Source organism: Apteryx mantelli, chromosome 11 (assembly GCF_036417845.1).
Source record: "Apteryx mantelli isolate bAptMan1 chromosome 11, bAptMan1.hap1, whole genome shotgun sequence".
In the NCBI taxonomy this organism is placed as follows: domain Eukaryota; kingdom Metazoa; phylum Chordata; class Aves; order Apterygiformes; family Apterygidae; genus Apteryx; species Apteryx mantelli.
In genome coordinates this window covers 29,490,612-29,515,204 of record NC_089988.1, presented here as the reverse complement: position 1 = coordinate 29,515,204, position 24,593 = coordinate 29,490,612, and the positions used below count along the sequence as shown (strand labels likewise).

General features: G+C 53.2%; 2 protein-coding genes across 2 annotated transcripts; both read right to left on the bottom strand.

Annotated features, from left to right (window-relative positions):
- Positions 1-12,087: 12,087 nt before the first annotated feature.
- LOC136993063 (olfactory receptor 14J1-like) lies at positions 12,088-12,648 on the bottom strand (the record flags this gene model as incomplete). The annotated part of the gene is made up of 1 exon (XM_067303084.1): positions 12,088-12,648. A coding segment is annotated over one exon (561 nt), but the record flags the coding sequence as incomplete, so codon positions are not given.
- Positions 12,649-23,269: 10,621 nt separating this feature from the next.
- LOC136992940 (olfactory receptor 14C36-like) lies at positions 23,270-23,911 on the bottom strand (the record flags this gene model as incomplete). Its single annotated transcript, XM_067302958.1, has 1 exon — positions 23,270-23,911. A coding segment is annotated over one exon (642 nt), but the record flags the coding sequence as incomplete, so codon positions are not given.
- Positions 23,912-24,593: the final 682 nt, after the last annotated feature.

The window sequence follows — 24,593 nt, the reverse complement described above, 5'->3', positions numbered from 1 at the left end:
GTGGCAGCTGTGTCTGAAAGAGAAGACCCTTGTGAGGGATTCATCTGCCCCAGCCTTCCCTCTTGAACAGAGGTGTCTGTATCTGAATCAGCCACACCAGCTGCCACTCCAGCAAGGCAGAGAAAAAGTCAAGGGAAGGCAGGGGGTGACCTGACCCTTTCTAGATGTCTCTGTCCCAATGAGATAGACCCTGCCCTCACGCCAGTTTACGATGTGCACCCTTCCTGCAGGCACTGCAGAGAGAATGGGAAGTGACTAGCTCTGATGCACACATGCTGCAGCAGATTATGTCCACCGCGTATGTGGAAGGGCTGTTCAACATTTGGAAACCCATTTTACTTTGCAAAATGATCACTGGAGGATTCTGGTGATACACACACACACACACACACACACACACACACACGCATATATCTGTATTTTAGATGCCTCCTTCTCACCAGAGGAGCATTCTTTGAGGGGGTAGAAATCTTTGGCACTTCAATTGCTCTCAGCATGAGCCCTTGTGCATCCCAAGAGCAAAAAAAGACTCACTGTGACTTTGTATAGGGTCACAGGACCTGGTCTGTCCATGAGTCTTGCCCCTCACTGCCCTGCACTTGCACCTCACTCAGGGGAAGGACAACCACACGCACAAGTTCCTCTAAGAAAGAAACTGGACTGAGCTGGGAGTGGAGGAGTTCAGTTTCACAGTGATGATTTCCAAATTCTTTGCTCTCAGCCCCGAGATGGAGAGAGTGGTGAAGAGTGTGACAAGGTTTCTGACTCACATGACCAGACCAGGGACTCTCAGATCTTACAGAAATGCTCCAGGGAAGCTGTGCTTTTCTGGAGGGCAGCTTGCAGCTTGACAGCACAGCCCTGAGAAGCAGTCCAGGGTCCTAAAGATGGACTCTCCTGAAAGGAGAGTCAGCTCATTCCCCACCCTGATGAAATGCATTGCCAGGAGCCTCACAGGCTGGAAGGGTATTGGGGCTTCTCACTGCTAGGAAGGGAACACCATGCAGGACACACAGGGCCGGTGTCTTAACTGCAGCTGAACACCCCCAGAAGGTCTGAGAGAAACCTCAGCAAGTCCCTTCATCCCCTCCTCAGCCTACAGACAGCACCACCATCACCTTCTTGGCCTTGTGAGGGTTTGCCTGACCTCCTCCTTAGAACCTGCAAGCACAGAGATGCCCCTGGACAGGGCCCTGCCTGTGGGAGCTTTGTGGAGGGCAGGAATGAGCACACAGAGGGTGGGAGGGGGTCTGTGAGCATCGACCAGGAAAAGACATTGGGACTGAGAAACAGCTGCCAGCAGGGACAGCTCCAGGCAGCGGAGATGGGCAGGCAATGAGAGGGAAGTGCCAACAGAAACATTATGGGTGGATGGAGTTGATCAAGTCATGGTCAGGCCCTGCAGTGCTGACACCTCCCTCAGGGAGCTCAGGTCTCCCCTGCAGAAACCTCCCAGTAGCAGGGCACTGCCCAGGGCCATCCCCATGGTTGCAGGTGCTAAGGAGCAGGTCACATAAACCCTGAGGAGGCCAGCAAAGGGGAAGCTGGTGCTGTCTATAGACTAAGGGGTCTAAGGAAGGAGGAAGGAACTTTCAGAAGTTCCTAGCAGACATGTTGGCTGCTCCTGGAAACTGTTCATGAGTCTCAGTCTGTTGTCCAAGCCTGACAGCTCCCTTTCCATTTTCCTCTTGCCAGGTGGTAGGAAATGTAAAGCACCATGTCAGGAAATTGGCTTCTCTTTCAGGAAATCCCTGCCTTCACTTTCCTTTTGAAAAGTCCCCTCGGAAATGTTCTGTGCATGAGCTAGAGCTGTGAGCAGCCCTGACTCACACAGCACCCTCTCAGCAGGAGAATGAACCTGCCCTGACAGAGGTTATTCCTCCTACCCAGAGCTTCTCCTGGAAGTGCTATGGGGAGCTCCCCGGGCAGACTGAGTGCTGACCCTCTCAGGCAGCAGAGTCACTTAGCCAGGAAGGCAGCAACCTGGGGTGCAGGGACAGTGCTCCGAGTTACAGTACTGGGCAAACCTGTGTGCACGCCCCAGCTTCACACCCCTGCAGCTTCCCAGGGAGAAGGTAGTAGGATGCCCTGAGATGGTATGGTAGAGAATGCCTGCTCTGAAGCACCTCCTCCTCCTCTGCACTGGAGAAGCCAGCAGAGAGAAGCTAAAAATCCTGTGAGTGGTGGGATGGGATGGGGTCAGAAGACCCCTCCAGGAACCTCAGTAGCATTGCCCTCCAGCCAAAGACTTACCGTGTCAAGGGCTGTGAAGATTCCTCCCACAAGGAGCTCTCCTCTCTCCTCCCACTCCACACTGCCTTGCACTTCTCTCTGCCTTATCTTATCTCACGTCAGCAGCAGCAGGCAGTGCCCTCAGCCCTGCTGCTCTTTGCAGAGGAGCTGCTCCTGCACACAGCTGTCTCTGGGCAGTGCTGTCAGGTTACCATGAGCTCTCTCCATTCCTGGAGCCTGGCCCTGCTCAGGAGCAGAGGCCCAGTTAAGCTCATGAATTTCTCTGTCCCTTGTGCTCCCTCCTCCTGGGAAATGTTCACTGGAATAAACTAAAATAATCACTCATGGTCCCTCTTTAAGCACTGAAGGAAGACTGATTCCAGCACTGGAATTTGTCTCATCAGAGGATGGTTATCTACAAGTGGTGGAAACGTCCCATTCTGGAAGCCCCTATTCCTATCTCTTCACTAGGCAGGACACCTTGAAGTGTACAAGAAGGGAGTTCATTTACCCATGTTTCAGGTGTTGGTTCAGATGAGTCAGTCTGGGCACCTTAGGCCAGGTTAGAAACCCCTGGGCTGGAGTAGGATTCAGATCCCTCCCGTGAACTCCACAAACACACAGGAGGTGGGATTCCCTTTGCCAAAACTGAAATGAGCACAACAGAGGTGTCTGCATTGGAGCTCCTTGTCTAAGCTCCCATTGTAATCACCTGAGATGGAGGGTGGGAGTCAGCTGGTCACACACAAACACCTGGTGACATAGGAAGAGACAGGGGTGGTCGAAGGCATGTGCCAGTGTCTGCTTGTTTTAACGGAGCAACTATGATGCCCGAAACCTTCTAGAACCTGAGTTGGGGGCCTGTTGGGGAATATCCTTGGCCATCTGAAATGACCCTAGTGCCTACTGCAGCTAGAGCTCCACTCACTCTGAAGCTGAGACAAGCAGATCTGTACAATGCAAACACTGAACGCAATTCGGTGCAGACACTAGATTCAGTGACATAAAGATAGGCCATAGGCAAGGCCATGTCCGATGCCAGGAGGGTCCAGCACAACCCCAGGTCTCTAGCAAATACAGCATGGGGACCTACAGGAAAGGCATGTCCTTCTGGAGTGGTTGCTGGGAAACCACCCGAAGGCCACTCAGTTTTCCTACCAGGGCCCAAACAACTGAATCCCACCATTTAGCTTTAGGCAAAGTCCATCCCATCTACATCCAACAGTGTTGCATAGATGGCAGGCACATCACGCCAAGATCTCTGCTCTAGTCTCTGCACTCTCAAACACTTCTTTCTCTTCTCTCCATGAAGAACTTCTCACCCCCAGATCATGTGAACAGGGACTGTGCTAGTGATGTCCACAGGCTGGTTGGATCAAAGGACATCCAGGCCCAGGGAATGTTTCAGTGGCACTTGTCCTTCCTGGAGATTGCTTCACCTCTGTCTCAGGCCCCAAGATGCAACAAAGTCAGTTCAGGCAGCAAACCCCTCTCCTGCCATTTCTGCACAGCCCAGCTCTGTTTCTGCCTGGCCTTGGGCACTGCAGGCTTTGCTCTCTCAGTGGGAACCTCCTTTCACCATTACATTGCCACCTGCTATCCATGCCAGCATGGCTCTGCTCTGAAGTGGGGCCATTGCACATACAGTGTCCTCAGCCCTTGGAAACATGTTTCACCATGACCAGTCTGTGCTCTGTGCCACAGCTGAGGCTCTGCAGCCCAAATATACAGAAGTGAATGCAGCCTGGGGCACAGGCGTGAGCAGATGGAGATGCACAAGGCAGATAAGGGTGATGCTTTCCTGGATCTGGAAATTGCAAATAAGGAGGAAGTGATCAGGGATGGGATAGTGTCAGCCTTGCCTACAGTGACCATGAGAAAGTGGAGTCCCAGATCCTGAGGGGAGTGAGGAAGGACAGTAGTAGAGTACAGACCCTGGACTTGAGAGGAGCAGACTTTGGCCTGTTCAAGGGACTGCTGGGGGGGAACCCTTGGTCTGGAGGAAGAACCTGAGGTGAGGGGGGTTTCTTTTGCTTCTTTTTTGGGAACAATTTCCTGTTGTGCAGAAGGAAAGACTAGTACCCAGGATGGATGTCCATGCATCTGTTCTGCATCTTCCTTAGTCCTGGCATTTCTATGTATATACAGACAGATGCAAGGCCCCCTGTACTTCCTTTCCTCCTTTGGAAAACTCATCTGATTGATAGCGGTACACCTTCTTGTCTCCAGTGTCTTGTTGGCCAACTCCTTTGCTCACAGCAATCAATGCACTGCGCTCAGTTCCTGCTCTGCTCCAGGAGTGATGCAATTTTCGGGACCCCTCTGGTCCTTTTCAGAAGCACAGAATGGTTGGGGTTGAAAGGCATCTCTGGAGATCATCCAGTCCAACTCCCCTGCTCAAGCAGTCACCTGGAGCACGTTGCACAGGATCACATCCAGGCATGTTTTGAATATCTCCAGAGAAGGAGACTCCACAGCCTCTCTGGGCAACCTGTTCCAGTGCTTTGTCACCCTTACAGAAAAGAAGTTTTTCCTCATATTCAGATGGAACTTCCTGAGTTTCAGTTTGTGCCCGTTGTCTCTCGTTCTATCACTGGGAACCACTGAAAAGAGTCTGGCTCCATCCTCTTGGCACCCTCCCTTCAGATACTTGTACACATTGATAAGATCCCCTCTCAGCCTTCTCTTCTCCAAGCTAAACAGGCCCAGCTCTCTCAGTCTTTCCTCACAAGAGAGATGCTCCAGTCCCCTAATCATCTCTGTAGCCCTTCGCTGGACTTGCTCCAGTAGTGCCACATCCCTCTTGTACTGGGGGGCCCAGAACTGGACGCAGAACTCCAGATGTGGCCTCACCAGGGCTGAGTAGAGGGGGAGGATCACCTCCCTCGACCTGCTGGCAACACTCTTCCTGATGCACCCCAGGATACCATTGGCCTTCTTGGCCACAAGGGCACATTGCTGCCTCATGGTTAACTTGGTGTCCACCAGCACTCCCAGGTCCTTCTCCGCAGAGCTGCTTTCCAGCAGGTCAACCCCCAACCTGTACTGGTGCTGGGGGTTATTCCTCCCCAGGTGCAGGACCCTGCACTTGCCTTTGTTGAACTTCATGAGGTTCCTCTCTGCCCACCTCTCCAGCCTCTCCAGGTCTCTCTGAATGGCAGCACAGCCCTCTGGGGTATCGGCCACTCCTCCCAGTTTGCTATCATCAGCAAACTTGCTGAGGGTGCACTCTGTGCCTTCATCCAGGTCACTGATGAAGAAGGTGAACAAGACTGGACCAAGTCCTGACCCCTGGGGGACACCGCTAGCTACAGCCCTCCAACTAGACTCTGCACCACTGATCACAACCCTCTGAGCTCTGCCATTCAGCCAGTTTTCAATCCACCTCACTGTCTGCTCATCTATCCCACACTTCCTGAGCTTGCCTATGAGACCAAGCACAGTCCCCAGGGTGCAGGATCCAGAGATGGTGTGAGGGACTGAAGAACCTCCTGTCAGCCCATCTGTGTGGGCAGGGGTGCGACTGGGGTTGTGGCTCACCAATGAACCTCACGGCTGCCTCCTGCAAGGATGCCTCAAGGTTGTCTAAGTACAGCAGGCTCTGGTGCAGGTACCGCTCTGCTCTGCTGCTGTTCCGCAGAAGCTGGAGACAACACAAGGCCAGGGGGCTGGTACCAAGCCTCCCCAGAAGGCCAGGCCTGTCCCTCCTTGCAGGACCAGCCTCCCCTTCCTTCCTGTTCATGACTCCCAGCTAGAAGCTGTGTGGTACCAAGGTTCAGAGGGAGCAGAGGACAGAGTGTGTGTTTCCTGAGAGGCCTGCAGAGTAGCAGAAACCAGGAGATGCCACCACAGCTGGGGCAGGACACCCTGTGTCCCCATCATCTTGGCAAGGCTCCAAGCCTTTCCCAGCCCGGAATGAGGAGATGCAGCTTGGGTCTGTCCCTCGCTGAAGGCAGAGGCAGCTCTGCCTTGTCCTTGGGGACACAGGAAGTTGGACCTCACAGTGACATGCATTCAAAGGGACACTTGTCAACAGCCCTTGCCCTGCAGCTCAGGCCCACCCAAGGGATGTCACCATTGCTTCCCAAAATCCCTGGTCCAAACCTGGGCCACTCCTTGGATCTGGTCACTCATGTGGAGGAAGAGTGGGACCAGGCTCCTCTGCACATGCTGCTTCATGCATCGTTTGTTCCTCCCCATCACAATCTCCATCAGGTCTTTGCAGAGGAGGATGGAGAGCTCTCGCAGGGAGCTGTCTTCCTGTGGGCAGGGAGGAGAGGAGGGGAGGCCTCAGCAACGGCTCCAGGAAGCGGGCATGAGAAGAGGGTTTGCCATTGTGAGGCCTCACCCTCTCCAGGCACAACTGTCCCCCATCCCAGCTGGAGGTCAGAGCTGGCAACAAGCCTCTGTGGAGGCAGCCTGGAGAATGAGGGTTTTCAGCAGCAGCAAGGCAAGCTTCCCTGGCCTCTGTCTCCCTCTGCCTCTGGAGGGAACTTTCTGGATTTCCCTAAGACTCCATCAGCGCCCCCTCGTGGGAGAGGATGACAGAAGGGGACAGCACCAGGACATGGCCTCTCCCTCACTCTCTAGTCTGCTCCTGCCTCTTTCTTCATCTCTGCCCCAGGCCAGGCAAGCACCACATGGAGTCAAGCATGAGACAGAGCAGCCGAGGGCAGGGAGGGGGGTGGTTTGATCTAGTCCCACAGCCCAGGACACCAAGGCCAGCACAGGGAATGTCACAGGGAATGTCAGAGGGACACACAGCACCCATAGCCACACATACAGACCCCTGGACACGCCAGGAGAGCCCCTGGCTCTCCCACCAGCCGTCCATCATCAAAGCTGGCAGAAGCTTCTCAGCCAGCCGCAGAGCAATGGGGCTGGAGCCCTTCTGGCGCAGGGGGCTGAGGATGTTTCTCAGCAACATCAGGCTTCCCACACGCATGTCCCTGCCAGCATCCTGCAGCCACTGCATGATGTCTGGGAACAGGCTCTGCATTCTCCTTGCCTGTGTGAAACACACAACTTCCTTTCAGTGAAGCAAGGCCAGACCCCCCTGCCAAAAGTGCTCTGGGTGCCGACTTCCCATCAGGGCTCAGTGTCCGGGGCCAGGGCTCTGCATACACCCACAGCACAGAGGTTGCAGTGCAGGGCAGAGATCTCCCAGGTTGCCCTCAGCATACTATGGCCTCTATTTGGAGGAAGGCTGCTGCCTCGAGGCCCAGGAGCAGCTGGCTACGTTAGCCTGACCCTGTGCTCTGCCTCATCGTCCCTCTTGTAGCGTGACTTTGGCCGCAGCGCTCCCATGACTGAGGCCGTTTGGAGCTGGTTTGCTTGGTGCTGGGCCTGGATCTCTGCCTAGCACAGCCAAGACGTGCCAGCAGCGGAACCTCTTCCTGGTGGGCATTGGTGCCTTTCTGCTTGTGCAGCCCAGCCAAGTGCCTGGCATGAAAGACTCAGGGCAGATGAACACCTCCTGGCAAGCCCCAGGCTGCCAGCATGGCTTCACCCAGCTGCCCCCTGCTCACCATCTCAGGTCTCTGCGACAGGCTCATGAGGCCTCTGAATGCCAGCCCACACATCTTCAGGCTCTGACTTTGGACATAGCTCTGGAGGAGCGGCAGGACGGCATCATCCGTATGGGCAAGGTCAGGGCAATCCAGCAGCTGAAATGTACACAGCAATGAAAGATTGGCAGAGCCGGCAGGACTGCGTGCATCGGGCAGCCCTGGATCCCACCCACCTTTCAGGGCAAGGGCACCAGTTCCTGACAAAGCTCAGCGCACAGGCAGCAGGGATGGTGGAAACACCCCCAGGCCCTGCTCCCAGCCCTGGGCATCACAGCACCCTGCGCACACCACTCGCCTCCTCCTCCCATCCTCTGAACCCTCTGCAGCCTCTTTTCCCATCCCTTGGAGGAGCAATTGAACACAGAGCTGCCACAAAGGAGGCACGAAATCCAAGTGTTTGCAAGTGGCAGCCCAGCAGAAATGAGCCAACGTCAGGGCGACTAAGAGGAGTGCCCCAGCTCCACTGCCCCACCTCCACTGACCAACATCACCCCACAGCCATGTGCATGAGCCAGCACAGCAGTTAGAGGCACCTCCAGAGAGTCACCGCTTGCCCTGAGGCCCACCTCAATGAAGAAAGCCCTGGTGGGCATCTGACAAAACTAGTCTTCCCCTCTCAGCAGCCTTGCCAGCTGGTGCAAGATCCAGCAACACAGCTGTCTCGGAGCCCCCCTCACCAGTCCGGCACCAGGAAGAAGGCACTGTTGGTCCTCAGCTGAGCAGGCAAACCTCCTCTGGGATGGCTCTGCCCCCTCTAGCCATTTCCCCCCAGCACAGGGCCAGGCAGGCCAAGGCAGTGCTTGGCACACAGCACTTGGCACGCAGCTACAGCAGCCGGTGGCATTTGCTCATGGAGGCTGCTCTTTCCCTACCACACTTTGGTATTGGAAAGCCAGGGTCAGTCATCATCAGGTTCCTTTTGGTGGGAGACCAGACAAACACCCTTCCTACCTGGAAGTCATGGCTTTCCCACACATCCCATTTCCTGACCCCTTTGGATTCCTCTCCCCCTGGGCCCTTCCCATGTTCTTCTGTGCATCTTGCACCTTTCCTGGGGCTCTGTCCTTGGTGGTGCTGCAGGCAGACGGTCCCCAACGCTCTCTGTGATGGGAGTCCAGGCCCCACAGGAGAGCACTCCAGCTCTCCGGGAGGGAACACTCCTGCGAGGGACTCTCTCCCACAACTCCTAACACCAACTGCCCCCCCCAGCAGCTCTCAAAGATGAGCAGCAACGGGGCAGGGAGCTCCCATGGCCATTTTGCTGTGCGACCCCTTGCCACAAGTGCTGAGGCTGCAGCCTCTTTCTTGGAGAACTGGGGTTCCCCTTCACCCACAAGGAAGGACATTGTGCAGGGCACCCTGAATTCAGGGAAGAGGTGCTGGGGGAGAGCAGGGTGGAAAGGGCTGTACCTGGCCCTGCATGGCTAGAATTGGAAGAAGATGCCTATCCATTGCCTACAAAAATTGTTGCAAAACTTAAAAAAAACTTTACCCATGCTTTTAAAAAGCAAAACAGCTAGTCTCATGTGAACTCAAACAGAAATTTCTCTGAGGTGACTATTAAAATTGAGGTTTTTGTTTGGTATAGAAGCAATCCTCCTTTTTTCAAACCCTTGAGCTTTGTGTTCTTTGAATTTCATACTTGACCCTATTTAAGCATAGAAGACTCTTTTCATACCTACAGGTGTTTATTTTGACAAAGGCACCTATGTGCATTCTAGTCTGGTAGCCTAGAACATCTTCTGAGAAATTGAACTCTACTTGCATCTCGTGTTGTGACCAACCAATTCCTACCATGGAAGAAGGTTCAGGGAAGAACATAGGCTGTGATGGACCACAGCTGCTGCAAAGCAAGCAGAATTTATCTCAGCACAAAGAGAACCAGAGGGTGGCCTTTGTTTTAGGCCACCCTCCAGACTCATGTAAACACCTGAAGGCTGGAAATAAATTCTTGCCAGAGCAGAAATAATTATCGGCAGAGGGAATGTGCACCCCACCTGAGCTGCAACTGGACTAGCAAGCCTTGCTGGTTTGAACCACTGGTTTGCTACTTTCCCAGAGAAATGCAATTTGGTAATGGAACACATTTGAAGAACAAAGAACTGCAAACGTGGTGTGCTTCAAACAAAGATCAGTAGACTTTTCGCCTATGGTATCAACCTCCAAGTAATGGGGTAGTAGAAAGATGGAGTGGCCGACAGAAACAACAGCTGCACAAGAGTGACTCTTCTCTCATAGAATACTTCTAAGTGGGGATCCCACTTGTGAGAAGTTGTAAGGTGGCTAAATAAGTGACAAACTCTTATGGGAAGGCCCATAGATAAGGGGTTTGTGTCAGTAGCTGCCTGAATTCCTGTTAAAACAGAAATAAAACCCTATCAAAGTCCTGGAGGTGAGGCTGTGGTTAAACATCCAGCTTGGGGATCAATCTGGGTGACTCTGCTCTTTTCCCATGGAAAAGGAGCATGGGATGCTGTAGACAATGAAGGCAGTAAGTTAACCATTAGTGAGGTCTGGGTTATGTCCAAGACCTAGGTGTCTTCTCTTGCAGGGAGATGTGGTGTTACCTGCTAACTGTGGGAACACTGATAACTGGAAAAAACACCTGAAACGTGTCTCTAACAGGTTCTGCCTTTTCACGTTGCCCATGGGACAACTCGGGTATTGAAGATCAGTCACAACCCATCTTCAAAACTGTAGTTACAAGAGAAACACCATTTGTAATAGTACGAGGTCAAGGATTGATAGTAGGCAATAATGTTGCGCTAACCCTAAGATCTAGAGTTAGTCTGAATGTCGCTCTATGTAATGACACACTGGATGGAAAGCTGCACATGGTTAAGACAATAAGAGTGAGATGGGTACTCCAGACATGGAAGGCAACAAAAGCCATTGTAACGTGACCTATGTTTTTAACCAAATCACCACGCAAACTTCTGGTTAACTTCTCATATGACTGAACAAACAATGTCTTTTTTCGCACCATTTAATCCATCAGTATCACTTGGAGTAACCTTGCATCAACTCGACAGCTTTCTCAAGCAGAACACCAAGGTTCCTCAACATAGGTTGGAAACTGGAAAATGGTTAGAGGAAAGGGAAGGAACGATAATGTATGATACAATGAACAGATTCGGTTAGTGAAAGTGTCCAGCGACAGAGCAGCCTGCCCTGAGTTGACACACATAGAAACAGGTTTTCAGTTCTTCCTCCCGAAAGCACCCAATTGTTCCTTTGCTCTTCTCCAGAGACATCCCTGTTCTCCAGATAACCTTTCCCCAGGTCAGTGTGTCCATGCTGGCCTGCCCAGCCAACCTGCACCCCTCCACTGTGCTCCCCAGGCTGGCGGTGCTGCTCTGCAGGGCCAGTAGGCTGTGGGGCCCCAGGGTGACTCCACACTGGCCATGCTGGTCAGGGTAGACCTGGCTGGCCCAGCATCGCTGCACCTGATGACCCCCTCCCCAGGCATCTGTGGCTGTGGAAGATGCTCAGAGCAATCACAAGGCATTTCCAATGGCTCAGGATGGGGTCAGGTGGGTCATTAGATCCAGCCATGGTTTTCATTGTAGGTGACATGAACCGCTCTTGAGGCTGCCTTCCCTGTGCCTGAGGAGTCCCCACTGCCTCTCCTGAGGTTGCAGAGCCTGATTTGGTGCATTCCTCGGTTTGGCCCTTTACCTTTGGGTGAGTACACTTAGTTTTGGGAGTCTCCACTCACTGCCCGTCCCAGGAATATGCTGTCCCTGGAAATCCCCTCTGCTCACCTGGTGGCTCCATATTGCCTTCCAGAAGGATGGGCATCTGTCACCAGCCCTCTAATATTTGAGACAGCCCCCAGCAGAAACCTCTTGAGCACTCACCCTCTCCAGGGCCACTGGGCACCCACAAGTGAAGGCTGAATCCAGCCCTCATTCCCTCACACATCGCCCTATGAGCACATCCTGCTTAGCCCATGGAAAACCCAGTCACGGCAAAAGGGGCTTTTCGGGTGCAATTCCCACAGTGCATTCTTGGCTCCTGCTTTGGAAGAAGAGCCCAGTCTTCAGGCAGTGTACTGATGAAATCCCCTTTTATTACAGAGATGCTGCAAGGGAGGCCAGCTCTGACACAGTGCTCGGCAGATTTACAGAAAGCCTCCAAGTCAGACAGACAGGGTTTGTGCCTCTGGAGAGGTGGGATGAATTCAAACATTTGTTCACAAACATGACTATCGCAGACAGAACTCCCAAAGCACAAGAGTTGCCTGAGATAAACTGGGAGTTGGTTGTGAGGAGAGATGGGCAGCTTATTGCTGCTGAACTAGGAGAAGTTGAACCACTTTCTTCAGTGAGTCCTTGAGTTCCTTGTTCCTCATGCTGTAGATGAGGGGGTTCACTGCTGGAGGCACCACCACGTACAGAACAGCCACCACCAGATCCAGAGCTGGGGAGGAGAGGGAGGGGGGCTTCAGGTAGGCAAAGGAGCCAGTGGTGACAAACAGGGAGACCACTGCCAGGTGAGGGATGCACGTGGAAAAGGCTTTGTGTTGGCCCTGCTCAGAGGGAATCCTCAGCACAGCAGTGAAGATCTGCACATAGGACAGCACAATGAAAATGAAACACCCAAAGCTTAAAGAGCCAGTAACCACAATAAGCCCAACTTCCCTTTGGTAGGAGTCTGAGCAGGAGAGCTTGAGGATCTGGGGGATTTCACAGAAGAACTGGTCCACTGTGTTGCCTTGGCAGAGTGGTATGGAAAATGTGTTAGCAGTGTGCAGGAGAGCATTGAGAAAACCACTGGCCCAGGCAGCTGCTGCCATTTTGGCACAAGCTCTGCTGCCCATGAGGGTCCCATAGTGCAGGGGTTTGCAGATGGCAACAAAGCGGTCATAGGCCATGACAGTGAGGAGATAAAACTCTGCTGAAATTAAGAAAAGGAAGAAAAAGACTTGAGCAGCACATCCTGAGTAGGAAATTGTCCTGGTGTCCCACAGGGAATTGGCCATGGATTTGGGGACAGTGGTGGAGATGGTGCCAAGGTCCAGAACAGAGAGATTGAGGAGGAAGAAGTACATGGGGGTGTGGAGGCGGTGGTCACAGGCTATGGCTGTGATGATGAGGCCGTTGCCCAGGAGGGCAGCCAGGTAGATGCCCAGGAAGAGCGAGAAGTACAAGAGCTGCAGCTCCCGTGTGTCCACAAATGCTAGGAGGAGGAACTCGTTGAGGGAGCTGCTGTTGGACATTTGCTCCTTTGGGGCACAGGGGGACTGTCTGAGGAAGGAGACACATTGACAAGTTAGGACAGACTTCTCTGAGCAACTTTCTCGTAACTTCCCCCAAACACACACACATTACCTCTCCCCATCTCAGCAGCAGTGTCACTGAGCTCCATGGCTTGAGCTCTGGTTTGTGCTTGCCGAGTTTGACACAAGGAGTAGGGACCTCTGCCCCTGGACTCCAGAGGAGTCAGCCCTGACCTACAGCACTGTGGACATGGGGACAGGGGTGGCTGAAATTTTTATTCCTAGTTCGAGTCAGATTTCATCCACACATACTGTTGAACGGATTTTCAGCATCTTCACTCCCACTTCTAAATAATGTGGGTTCATTAATAGTTTTAAGGCTTCTTTTATTTCCTTTAGCGGAACCCCCAAGCCTTGAGAGCAGAGGGCTGTGCTGCCTGGGAGAGGAGAGGAGGCATTGGAGTTGATAGTTTCCTCTCACACTCTGAAGATGACTCTGCTGCCTGGAGCCGTCCCCGCGGGGAGCTATTTCTCTGTCCCCATGTCTCTCCCCTCTCAGTGCTCACACACCCCATCCCACCCGCTGTGAGCTCAGCTCTGCCCTGCAGAAACCTCCCGGGGGCAGGACACTGCCCAGGGCACCTCCGTGTTTGCAGGTGTTACGGAGCAGTGGAGACAAACCTTGCTGAGGCTGGAAAGGTGATGCTGGTTCTGTCCTTAGGCGGAGGGGTGGATGAAGGCATTTGCTGAGTCCCTCCCAGAACTGCTCCTCTCGCAGTGTCACTGTCTCAGTCCCCTGTCTAAAGCTGACAGATGCAATCCCATTTCACCCCACCCAGAGAGAATCAAACTGAAAGCACAGACTCATGACACCTTCTCTTTCATGTATCCCCTGCCTTGACCTTCCTTTTGGAAAGTATCTTCCAGAAATGTCCTGGGAATGAGCTGGAGCTGTGAGCAGCCCTGACCCACGCAACATCCTCTGGAGAGGACGTTCAACCTGACCTGCTGGCGGTCACTCCTTCCACCCATAGTTTCTCCCCACAGTACCGTGGGGAGCTCCCTGGGCAGGCTGAGTGCTGACCCTCACAGGCGGCAGAGTCACAGCTTCAAGCACACATCACCCTGGGACACAGGGACACTGCTCTGAATTACAGCCCTGCGCAGACCTGTGTGCACAGCCAGGCTTCACACCCCTGCAGTGTCCCTGGGAGAAGGTAGCAGCATGCCCTGTCCCTGTGACACTCTGGCAGGGAATCCTTGCTCTGAAGCATCTCCTCCTCTGCACTGGAAAGACAGGAGAGCGATCCTTAAAAATTCAGTCGTGTTTGGATGAGTTTAGAAGACCTTTCTAGGAAACTCAGTAGTGTTGCCTTCAGCCAAAGACACTTACCGTGTCAGGGACTGTGAAGATTTCTCCCACAAGCAGCTCTCCTCTGTCCTCCCACTCCACACTGCCTTGCACTTCTCTCTGTCTTCTCTCATCTTCTGGCAGCAGCAGCAAGCATTACTCACAGCCCTGCTGCTCCTTGCAGAGAAGCTGCTCCTGCACACAGCTGTCTCTGGGCAGTGCTGCCTGGTTGCCATAAGCTGCCTCCATCCCAGGAGCCTGGCCCACTCAAGAACAGAGGCCCAGCTGAAGGCATGAATTTCTCTGTCCCTTGTGCTCCATTCTCCTGGGAAATGTTCACTGAGGTAGACTAAAATAATCACCTATTGTCCTTTTCTAAAGAGTGGAGAGAAACTGATTCCAGCATTGCAATTTATCTTATCAGAGGATAGTTATCTATGAAATCTGGAAACGTCCCACTCAGGAAGCTCCTATTCCCATCTCTTAACTAGCAGGACACCTAGATGGGGACAAGAACAGAGTTCATTGTCCCATGTTGATTCGGGTGTGTCAGTCTGGGCTTCTCAGGGTGCTTTAGAAGGCCTTGGGCTGACACAGGATTCAGATCCTCCCCGTGAGCTACACAAAAAACACAGAGGAGGTGGCATTCCCCTGTCCCAGGCAGAAGTGAGCACAGCATAGATGTCTGCATGAAAGATCTTGGTTTATTTTAATCAGTGGAGAAGGAGGGTGGGAGGGTTGGTCACAAACACCTCGTGACATTGGTAGAGATAGAGGTAGTCCAAGGCATGTGCCAGTGTCTGCTTGCTCTGATGGAGCAGCTGTGAGACCCACATCCTTCTAGAGCATGAGTTGGGGGCCAGGCGTGGAATTGCCTTGGCCACCTGCAATGATACTAGATGCCCACTGCTACCAGAGCTCCACTCACTAGGAAGCTGAGACACATGCAGATCACAACATTGCAAACAGTTGATGTCATCCAGTGCTGGCACTTGATTCAGTGACATAGAAATAGGCCTGCAGGGCCACGTCGGATGCCTGGGGGGTCCAGCACAATCACATGTCTCTAGCAGATACACCATGGGACCTCTAGGAAAACCATGCCCTTTGGAGTGATTGCTGGGCAAGTACCCCAGGGCAACTCAGGTTTCCTACGAGTGCCCAAACAACTGGATCCCACCACTGCCTTTAGGCCAAGTCCTGCTGATCTACAGCCAAGAGTGCTTCATAAATGGGAGAGGCACCTCCCACCAATGTCTCTGCTTTAGTCTCTGCACCCTTAAAACCTTCTAGCTTTCCTCCCCCTGAACCTCTTCTTACCCCCCAAGGTGATATGGACCAGGACTGTGCTAATGATGACCTCAGGGTGCCTGGATCACAGGCTGTCCAGGCCCAGGGACTTCTTCAGTGGCACCTTGTCCTTCTTGGAGATCGCTTCACCTCTGTTACAGGCACAATGGTGCCGCACAGTCAGCTCGGGAAGCCAACCACTCTCCTGCCATTTCTGCACAGCCCAGCTCTGTTTCTCGCTGGCCTTGGACACTGCAGGGTTTGCTCTCTTGGTGGGAACCTCCTTTCACCATTACATTGCCACCTGCTATCTAGGCCAGCATGACTCTGCTCTGAAGTTGGACCACTGTACACACAGTGTCTTTTGCTCTTGGTAACAGGTTCCACCATGATCAGTCTGTTCTCTCTGCCACAGCTGAGGCTCTGTAGCCCAAATATATGCAAACGCATGCAGCCTGGGGCACAGCCAGGAGCACAAGCTGTCACAGGCCTGCAACATCGTTGGAATAACTGAGATGTGCTGAGACCACTCACACGACTGGAGTGCTGTGCTGGTAGGGTACAAGCTCTCCAGGAGAGACTGTCAGAGAAGATGAGGAGGGAGGATGCCCTTTGTGTGGAGGGTCAGCTCAGATGTGTGCAGTGCTTCCATGGGAGAAGCAAGGGTTTGGGTGGATGCTTGTGGGTGAGCATCACAGTAGGGGTGACATCATGGTGGGAGCTACAGACCACCTGATGAGGGTAGGGAGGTGGATGCAGTCTCCTTTAAGCAATGTGAGCAAGTCTGTGGCTCACAGGCCCTGGTTCTTGTTGGGGGGACTTTAATCCCTCTGGCCTGAACTGGAAGGTCAAACAGCAGAGTGCAAGCAGGCCAGGAGGTTTCTGGAGGGCATCAAGAACAACTTCTTAGCACAGCTGCATGATGGGCCAATAATCGTGATGCTTTCTTTTATCTAGAATTTCAAAAAGGGAGGAACTGATCAGGGGTGGGATAGTCAGTGTCATACTTTCCTACAGTGACCATGAAAAAGTGGAGTCCCAGATCCTCAGCAGAGTGAGGAAGGACAGTAGTGGAGCACAGACCCTGGACTTCAGAGCAGCAAACTTGCGCCTGGTGAGGGGAGTGGCGGGGGATGCCATTGGAGGCAGCTCTGAAGGGCCCAGAAGCTCCCTAAAGCCAGCAGGTCTTTAAGTTCAGCACCTGCCAAGCACAAGGATGGTCCATCCCGATACTCAGTAAAACTTGCAGACCTCTCAGGAGATCGGCTTGGCTATACTGGGAGCTCAGGAATGAGCTCCAGGGCAAGAAGGCAGCATGGAGGAAGCAGGAGGAGGGAGAGGCTGCAATGGAGAACTTCAGAAACATTGTCCAGCAAAGCAGGGATGGTGTTCGGGAAGCTAAAGCTCCCCAAGGGTAGACACTTGCAAGGGATGTCAAGGGCATGAAGAAGAGCTGCTACTGCTTCAGTTGCAGTAAAAGAGTGAAAAGGAAAATGTGGGCTCACTGCTAGACTGGGCAGGGAATCTAGTAACAGCAGGTACAGGTAGGTCTGAGGAGCTCCATGCCTTCTTGGCTTCAATCTTCACCAACAAGGTCGGCCAGACTGTTGTGCCTGGATTGAGGCCTCCAAAGGGAAAGAAAAACAACCACAGCTTGGTGATGACAGTGAGGGATGACTTGCATGGACTCAACCCATACAAGTCTATGGGTCTGGATGGGCTGCATCAGAAGACACTGAGGGGGCTGGCTGCTATCACCGCAAGGCCATTCTCTATCATCTTAGAAAGGTTGTGGAGATCAGGGGAGGTCCCAATGACCAGAAGAAGGAATATGTTGTGCCCATCCTCAAAAAAGGCCACAAGGATAACATGGGGAGCTGCAGGCTGTTCAGCCTCACTTTGGTGAGGAGTGTTTCATGGAGTGAATCCTCTCGCATCACACTCCTGGGCACATGGAGGAGAAGAAGGTGCCTGGGAGCAGTCAGCATGGATTTACTGAACATAAATCATTCCTGAGCAACCTGATTGCCTTCATGATAGAAGGCCCATACTTGTGGAGGAGAGGAGAGGAGTGGATGTCATTTACCATGATTTTAGCAAGGTGTTGGACATTGTCTCCAAGAATATCCTTCCATACGAGTAAGGCATTACAGTAGGCTGGGTAGACAACGGGTTGGGTAAAAAGCTGGTTGGATGATCAAGTGCAGAGGGCTTTTGTGAATGGGTTGTGCTTTACCTGGAAGCCAGTGACAAGTGGAGGATGCAGGGCTCTATACTGGGCCTTGTACTGTTTAACACGTTCATCAGTGACCTGGAGGACACAGCTCTCATCACATTTGCAGATGGCAACTAATCAGGAGAACAGTCATAAGGTTGAGGACTGCCCTCCAGATGAATCTCAGCAGGAGGGAGGAATGGGTTGCCAGTACTCAGGAAAACACCATCACCAGAAGAGCAACCTGCTTCATCTTATAAGCGCCTTCCTTAAATGCCAACTCCCAGAAGCCTAGAAAGTGGAGGACGTACTCCGACTGAAGTCTGCTGATGGAAATTGGTGTAGTTGTCTTCCCAAAGTTACCAAAACACAAGATGCAATTTAGCTTCCTTATTTGTTAAGGTTTGTCCCTTATGAAGAAAGAACTGATACTGTAGTTAAGGCATTGAAATGCTAAATCCATTTCTATTACAAATGTTGTAACCTCTATCTTTTGCAATGGCAGACTGTCAGAAGGCATGCTAGTGGCAAACAGATCTTGATTGCCTCTTACATGGCAAACATTCCATATGCTTGACTCAGGATATAAATAACTATCTCAAAATCGCCAGAATTATTCTCCCAGACAAAATTATTCATCTGTCTAATAAGCCTGTGTGGGGCGGCCATGCGGGGAAGGCTGGGTCTGAGTGAATCTCTTGACTCAGAAGACCTTTTAAACAAAGATTTTCTCACACTTAGCATCGAAGCCACAAGCCTCTTCCTGGCCTCTGAGCAGCAGACACAGAGGAGACGTGAAAAGAAGCTACATGAACCAAGAGTCTGCTGTAGGCCAATCAGCTTCAGAGAGAGAAGTGACCTCACTATGGATCTAAGCCATGTTCCTGCTACTCGCCCATCAGGACTCAGGCAGCAGTGACCTCACAAGCACAAACCCCTGCCATGTCCCTGCTGATGGCCTGACATGTTCTCACACAGAAGTGACCCTGTCATTGGCTCCCAGGAACATGGGGAAAGTTATTCTCTCGGACTGGCTTGCTTCTGCAGTGGCTTCCCAGGAGCTGGGAGAGGGCCTACGAGGTAGCAGTGCCCTGGCCCCAGGCACACATCAGCACCTTAACCTTGCAAGCCGTGGGACCTGTCCCTCCTCCACTCAGTCCTCTGAGCAGCCAGCTCCTCCCCAACAGGGTGACAAGAGCCTGAGGTCTTCTTGCCCACCCAGAGGGCATGCTCCTGATGGCCTCCCAGAAGCACTGCTGCCTGCTTGTCCACAAGCGCCTGGCCCAGGAAGTGTGTGCAGGGAGTTATCCCAGCGCCAGGCAGTGCAGTGCCATGAGGCTCCCGCCAGGCCTGTTCTTCCAGCACTTCCTCAAACAACATGCTTGGGAGGAACAGGAAGGGCCAGGTCCCACCCATGCCCATCCAGCCGGCTGCAGGCAGCACCCTGGGGACTTGGTTCAGTTCAGCACAACACAATTCTGAGTGCAGCAGCAGGGCTGGCAGTCACTGGTGCCTTCCCTGCCACTGCAGGAGCTGAGACTGCTCCCCAGGGCTGAGGAGCTACCAAGAAAGTTGGAGGTGCCCAGAGAAAGGCAGGGAAATACTGCAGGTCTCGTTCAGGGCAGATGTTACGGGATCTGCTTCTGGGGTCATTTCAGTGGTGGCCGTGATGTGACTGAGGTCCCTTGTGAGCCACACGTGGGAGGCATCCCGTAGTCTTCAGCCACCCAGGACTTCAAGGTCCCAGGCTGAAATCTTTGTCTGAGTGCCCAGCAACTGCCCCTTGGCTGGAAGGGGTCTCTCAAATCCTGCTGCCCTCCATCCCACTTCCCACCAGGGGTGTCAGGAAAAGACCCTCCTTCTCCCGGGTGCTGTTGATCATGGAAGAAATGGCCTTGCCAGAGAGGGGGTAAATCCACCTGTATTTGGAGGTGTTTCCTGGTGGGATTCCTGGCCTGAATTCCCCCTTTTGATTCATTTCTTCTTTCTTCCTCCACCTCTCCCACAGAAATTTATCTTACTCTGCGAGGTGTGTCAGGAGCCCATGGCATGAGCAGAGGAGGCCGTATCCAGCCCCATGGCTCAGGGCTTGGGATCCTTGGCACCTCGGGAGGGTCACGGTGACTTGGCTTTTCCAGGCCTGTGCTGTGAGGTCTCAGGCACACATTTCCTTTTTCAGTGGGCTCCCCAGATTACCAGCGTGGCATTTCCCTGAATTCAACTTTTTCTCCACAGTCCTGATCTGTTACGCAAGGAGAAAAACAGAGTTCAGGGTAGACTGAGGTGGGACCAGAGGAAGTATCACTGAGGAGCATAGAAAGCATCAATCAGTTTATAGCCACCCTCAGGACATTCAGTCCTAATCTTTTCTCTTTCAGACCCAACTCAGGCTTCATCCCACAGCCACTGAAGTCAATGAAAAGCCAATGCACCCCACACGGGTGTGCTTGAGCATGACTTCTAATGCTTTGACTAAAAAGTTACACTTGCAAATACAGGTGCTATCGCTTAAAAATCATAATCCTGGCTGTGCTATCAGAGGTTGAGTAAATCAGAAGTCCCCCTGGAGCTCTCCCCTGTGAGCAAGTCTGGGCACATGTGGCTCCAGCCACTTGGCAACTAGCAGAAATGTCTTTTTTTGGGGGGCGGGCGGCGGGTAGGGAGGTGTTTTGAAATGTTTGCAGTATCTGGGCACAACATTGATCATACCACTCTCGCCAAGACTGCTACTCTGCCAGTTCTTCCCTTTCTTTATTTTGCTTCTCTTTGGTTGAGGCTGCCAGTATATTTCATCTGTCCCACTGCACTCACCCTGCTGCCTGCACTCCTGCTAATACAAGCCAGGTTAAGGGTGGCCGTCTTTGCTGCAGGAGCACCCTGCTGACTTCTTGTCAACTTGATGTCCACCAGGACCTGCAGGTCATTCCCCAGATCCTCTTCCTTCTCCTTTCTTGAAGATGGATGTCATGTTTGGGGGGGGAGGTGGGGAGGGCCGAGGGCCGGGCAGAACCTGTGCGCTGTGCCAGCTCCTGCTGCACCACCAGTCCCTGAGGTGTGGGGAGAGGGCATGGGACATGGGGCAGCACAGGGGTAGCATCAGGTCGGTAGGACAGGGGCAGGGGGCAGTGGGGGCTGCAGCAAGCAGTCATGGCCGGTGTTTCTGCAGCACAGCAGCTGTCACGTTCACCTCACATGCAAAAGTCCTGCACTGACCCCAGGCAGAAACAGGCCATTTTTCTGGTGCTGGTGCCACCCTCCCAGCAGGACGGGGACATAGGAGGAGGGTGCTCTGCTTGTCCTGGTGCTCAGGCCAGCTCCATGAGGCTGGCCCAGCTTTGCCTGAGGGACTTCTTGGTCCTTGGCTCTGCTCTGGCATGGCTGGAGCAGGGACAAGAGCTCGTGGGGCCGGGCTGGGAGAGCTCTCCTGGGAGTTTCTCTTTTGCAGTGGAGTGGTGAGGAACATCATGGCTTCCATCTTTGCCCCGTCCCAGCGCCCACACATGGCCCCATGTTCCCCCTGTGCAGGCACCGCACAGGGCAGGGTGCATTCAGGGTTGGGGAAATGTCCCCCTGGCATGGTCCCCATGACAGACCTCGGTGACCCGTCCCCCGACCACCCCCCTGCTTTGGCAACCAAGGGCACAGACCGACCTCCTCTCTTCTGCACCCGGCATGTCTTGGCTCCCCTCCATGAGACCTGGCTCTGCACCACAAGCCCTTGGTGTGTGTCCTCACCCTGCCCCTTCACACAGCTGAGCTGACATTGGCGCTTTCCTCTCCCAGGCCCTTTCCAGACCAGACCAGACCCTCCCCAGCTCTCCTCACCTACCCTGTCCTCACCCCAACACACCCAGCAGAGCAGCCCAGGCTGGCGGTGGCCCCGCAGCAGTGCCCGCCGCAGGGGGCTGCAGAGCTCTGAGCACTCACTCCACAGCCCCAGACCCTCTGAAGGGCACAGCAGCTCCGGGGATCAGGGAGATGTGTGTCAGCTGCCCCATCAGCCTCCAAGCTGGGACTGGCCCCAGTGGCACAAGGAGGCAGAGCACAGTGACACTCTGTGCCCCTTCTTCTGGTGTTCAGGAGGCTCCCTAGCCCCAGGCTGCCTGCAGCCCCCCATGCCAGCCCCTCTCTCTAGGACAGCACAAGAGTCTCTGCCCTGGGGCTCCTGCAGCAGCTCCTGCTGCCTCAGGAGCACAGCAGCCTGCCCTTAGTTGACCTGTCTAGAAACAGATTTCTCTTTCTCATTTATTCCTCCAGCACACAACTGCTCCTTTGCTCTTCTCCAGGGATTTTCCTGCTCTCCAGAGAGCCTTTCCCCAGGTCCGTGTGTCCATGCTGGCCTGGTTGGCCGTTCCTGGAACCTCTCCTGTGCTCCCCACAGGGCCCCGAGCTATCAGCGCTGCTCTGCAGAGCGATTAGGCTGTGGGGCCCCAGGGCCACACGGTGACTCCACGGTGGCCAGGGTGGGAAGCAGACCCAGTCAGACAGGCCTCATTGCACCTGACAACCCCTACCAAGGGGTCTGTGGCCGTGGACAATACTCTGAGCAATCACAGGGCATTTCAAATGGCTCAGACTGTATTCAGGCATGTCCCAAGATCCAGTCCATGACTTTTATTGACTGTGACATGAACCACTCTCCAGGCTCCCTTCCCTCTGCCTGCTGGGTCCCCACTGCCTTTTGCAGAATTGCAGAGCTCTCACTAGGCTGGACATTCATTGCTTTTGCCCTTTACCTTTGGGTGACTCCACTTTATTTTCCAAATCTCCATTCACCCCGAGGCACATGGTGCCCTTGGAGATGCCCTGTGCTCTCCTGGGGGCTCCATACTCCCTTGGAGAAGGACAGGCATCAGTCTCCAGCCCTGTCATATAGGAGATTCACCACCTCCAGGAGCACTGGGCACCCACAAGTGAGAGCTGAATCCAGTTCTCCTTCCCTAACACATCACCTATGAGCTCATTGCCTTGAGCCCAAGGAGAGCCCCAGAAAAGCAACAGTCCCCTCCAAGGTGAAAGTCCTTGAGTGCATTTCTGGCTCTAGCTTTGGAAGGAGAGCCCAACCTTCAAGCACTGTACTGAGGAAATGTGCTTTTATTAGAGAGAAGCCAGCTTTGACACAGTGATAGACACATTCACAGAAGGCCTCTCGGTCAGACAGACAGGGTTCATGCATCTGGAGAAGTGGGATGAATTCAAACACTTCTGCACAAACATGATTATCACAAAGAGAATGCCCAAAGCATAAAGGTTGTCTGAGGTAAATGGGAAATCACTTGTGAACAGGGATGGGCAGCTTACTGATGCTGAAATAGTAAGAGCTGAATCAGTTTCCTCACTGCATCTTGGAGCTCCTTGTTCCTCATGCTGTAGATGAGGGGGTTCACTGTTGGAGGTACCACCGAATACAGAACAGTCACCACCAGATTCAGAGCTGGGGAGGAGATGGAGGGAGGCTTCAAGTAGGCAAAGATGATAGTGCTCAGAAACAGGGAGACCACGGCCAAGTGAGGGAGGCACGTGGAAAAGGCTTTGTGCCGACCCTGCTCAGAGGGGATCCTCAGCACAGCAGTGAAGATCTGCACGTAGGACAGCACAATGAAAATGAAACACCCAAAGCCTAAACAGACACTGACTGCAATAAGCCCAACTTCCCTGAGGTAGGAGTCTGAGCAGGAGAGCTTGAGGATCTGGGGGATTTCACAGAAGAACTGGTCCACTGTGTTGCCTTGGCAGAGTGGTATGGAAAATGTGTTCCCAGTGTGCAGGAGAGCATAGAGAAAACCACTGGCCAAGGCAGCTGCTGCCATTTGGACACAAGCTCTGCTGCCCATGAGTATCCCATAGTGGAGGGGTTTGCAGATCGCAATGTAGCGGTCATAGGCCATGACGGTAAGGAGATAATACTCTGCTGAAATGAAGAAAAAGAAGAAAAATAGCTGGGCAGCACATCCTGAGTAGGAAATGGCCCTGGTGTTCCACAGGGAATTGGTCATGGATTTGGGGACAGTGGTGGAGATGGAGCCAAGGTCCAGAACAGAGAGGTTGAGGAGGAAGAAGTACATGGGGGTGTGGAGGAGGTGGTTGCAAGCTACAGCTGTGATGATGAGGCTGTTTCCCAGGAGGGCAGCCAGGTAGATGCCCAGGAAGAGCGAGAAGTGCAAGAGCTGCAGCTCCCGTGTGTCTGCAAATGCCAAGAGGAGGAACTTGTTGTAGGAGCTGCTGTTGGACATTTTTCTATCTCCAGGCATGGGGAACTGTGCAAAGAAGAAAAAACATTAAGAAGTTAGGAGAGACTTTCCAAGCAAAGAAACCCCCAAATGTTGCAGTTCTCATACAACCCTCCACATTGCCTTGCTCTTTACTGACAGGACCTTTGAGCAGCTCCCTTGCTTGAGCTCCGCTTTGCCCTGGCTGACTGTGCTGTGAAGAGCAGGGACCTCTGCCCATGGGCTCCACAGGACTCAGTCCTGCTGTAAAGCAGTGGGCACAGGGGAACGGGCTGACCAGCTCTGACAGTCACAATTTCTGTCAGGTGAAATCCACTCATCATGTAGAAGGGCTTTTCCGCATTCGCCGTCCTAATTCTAAAGAATGAGGTTTGAGGAACAGAGTTTCAGGGATTTTTTATTTTCCTTTCAGATGTTGTTGTCACCCCTGTAGAGTGTTCCTCAAACGTAGAAATCCTTGGCATTTCTACTGAATCCTGAGAAA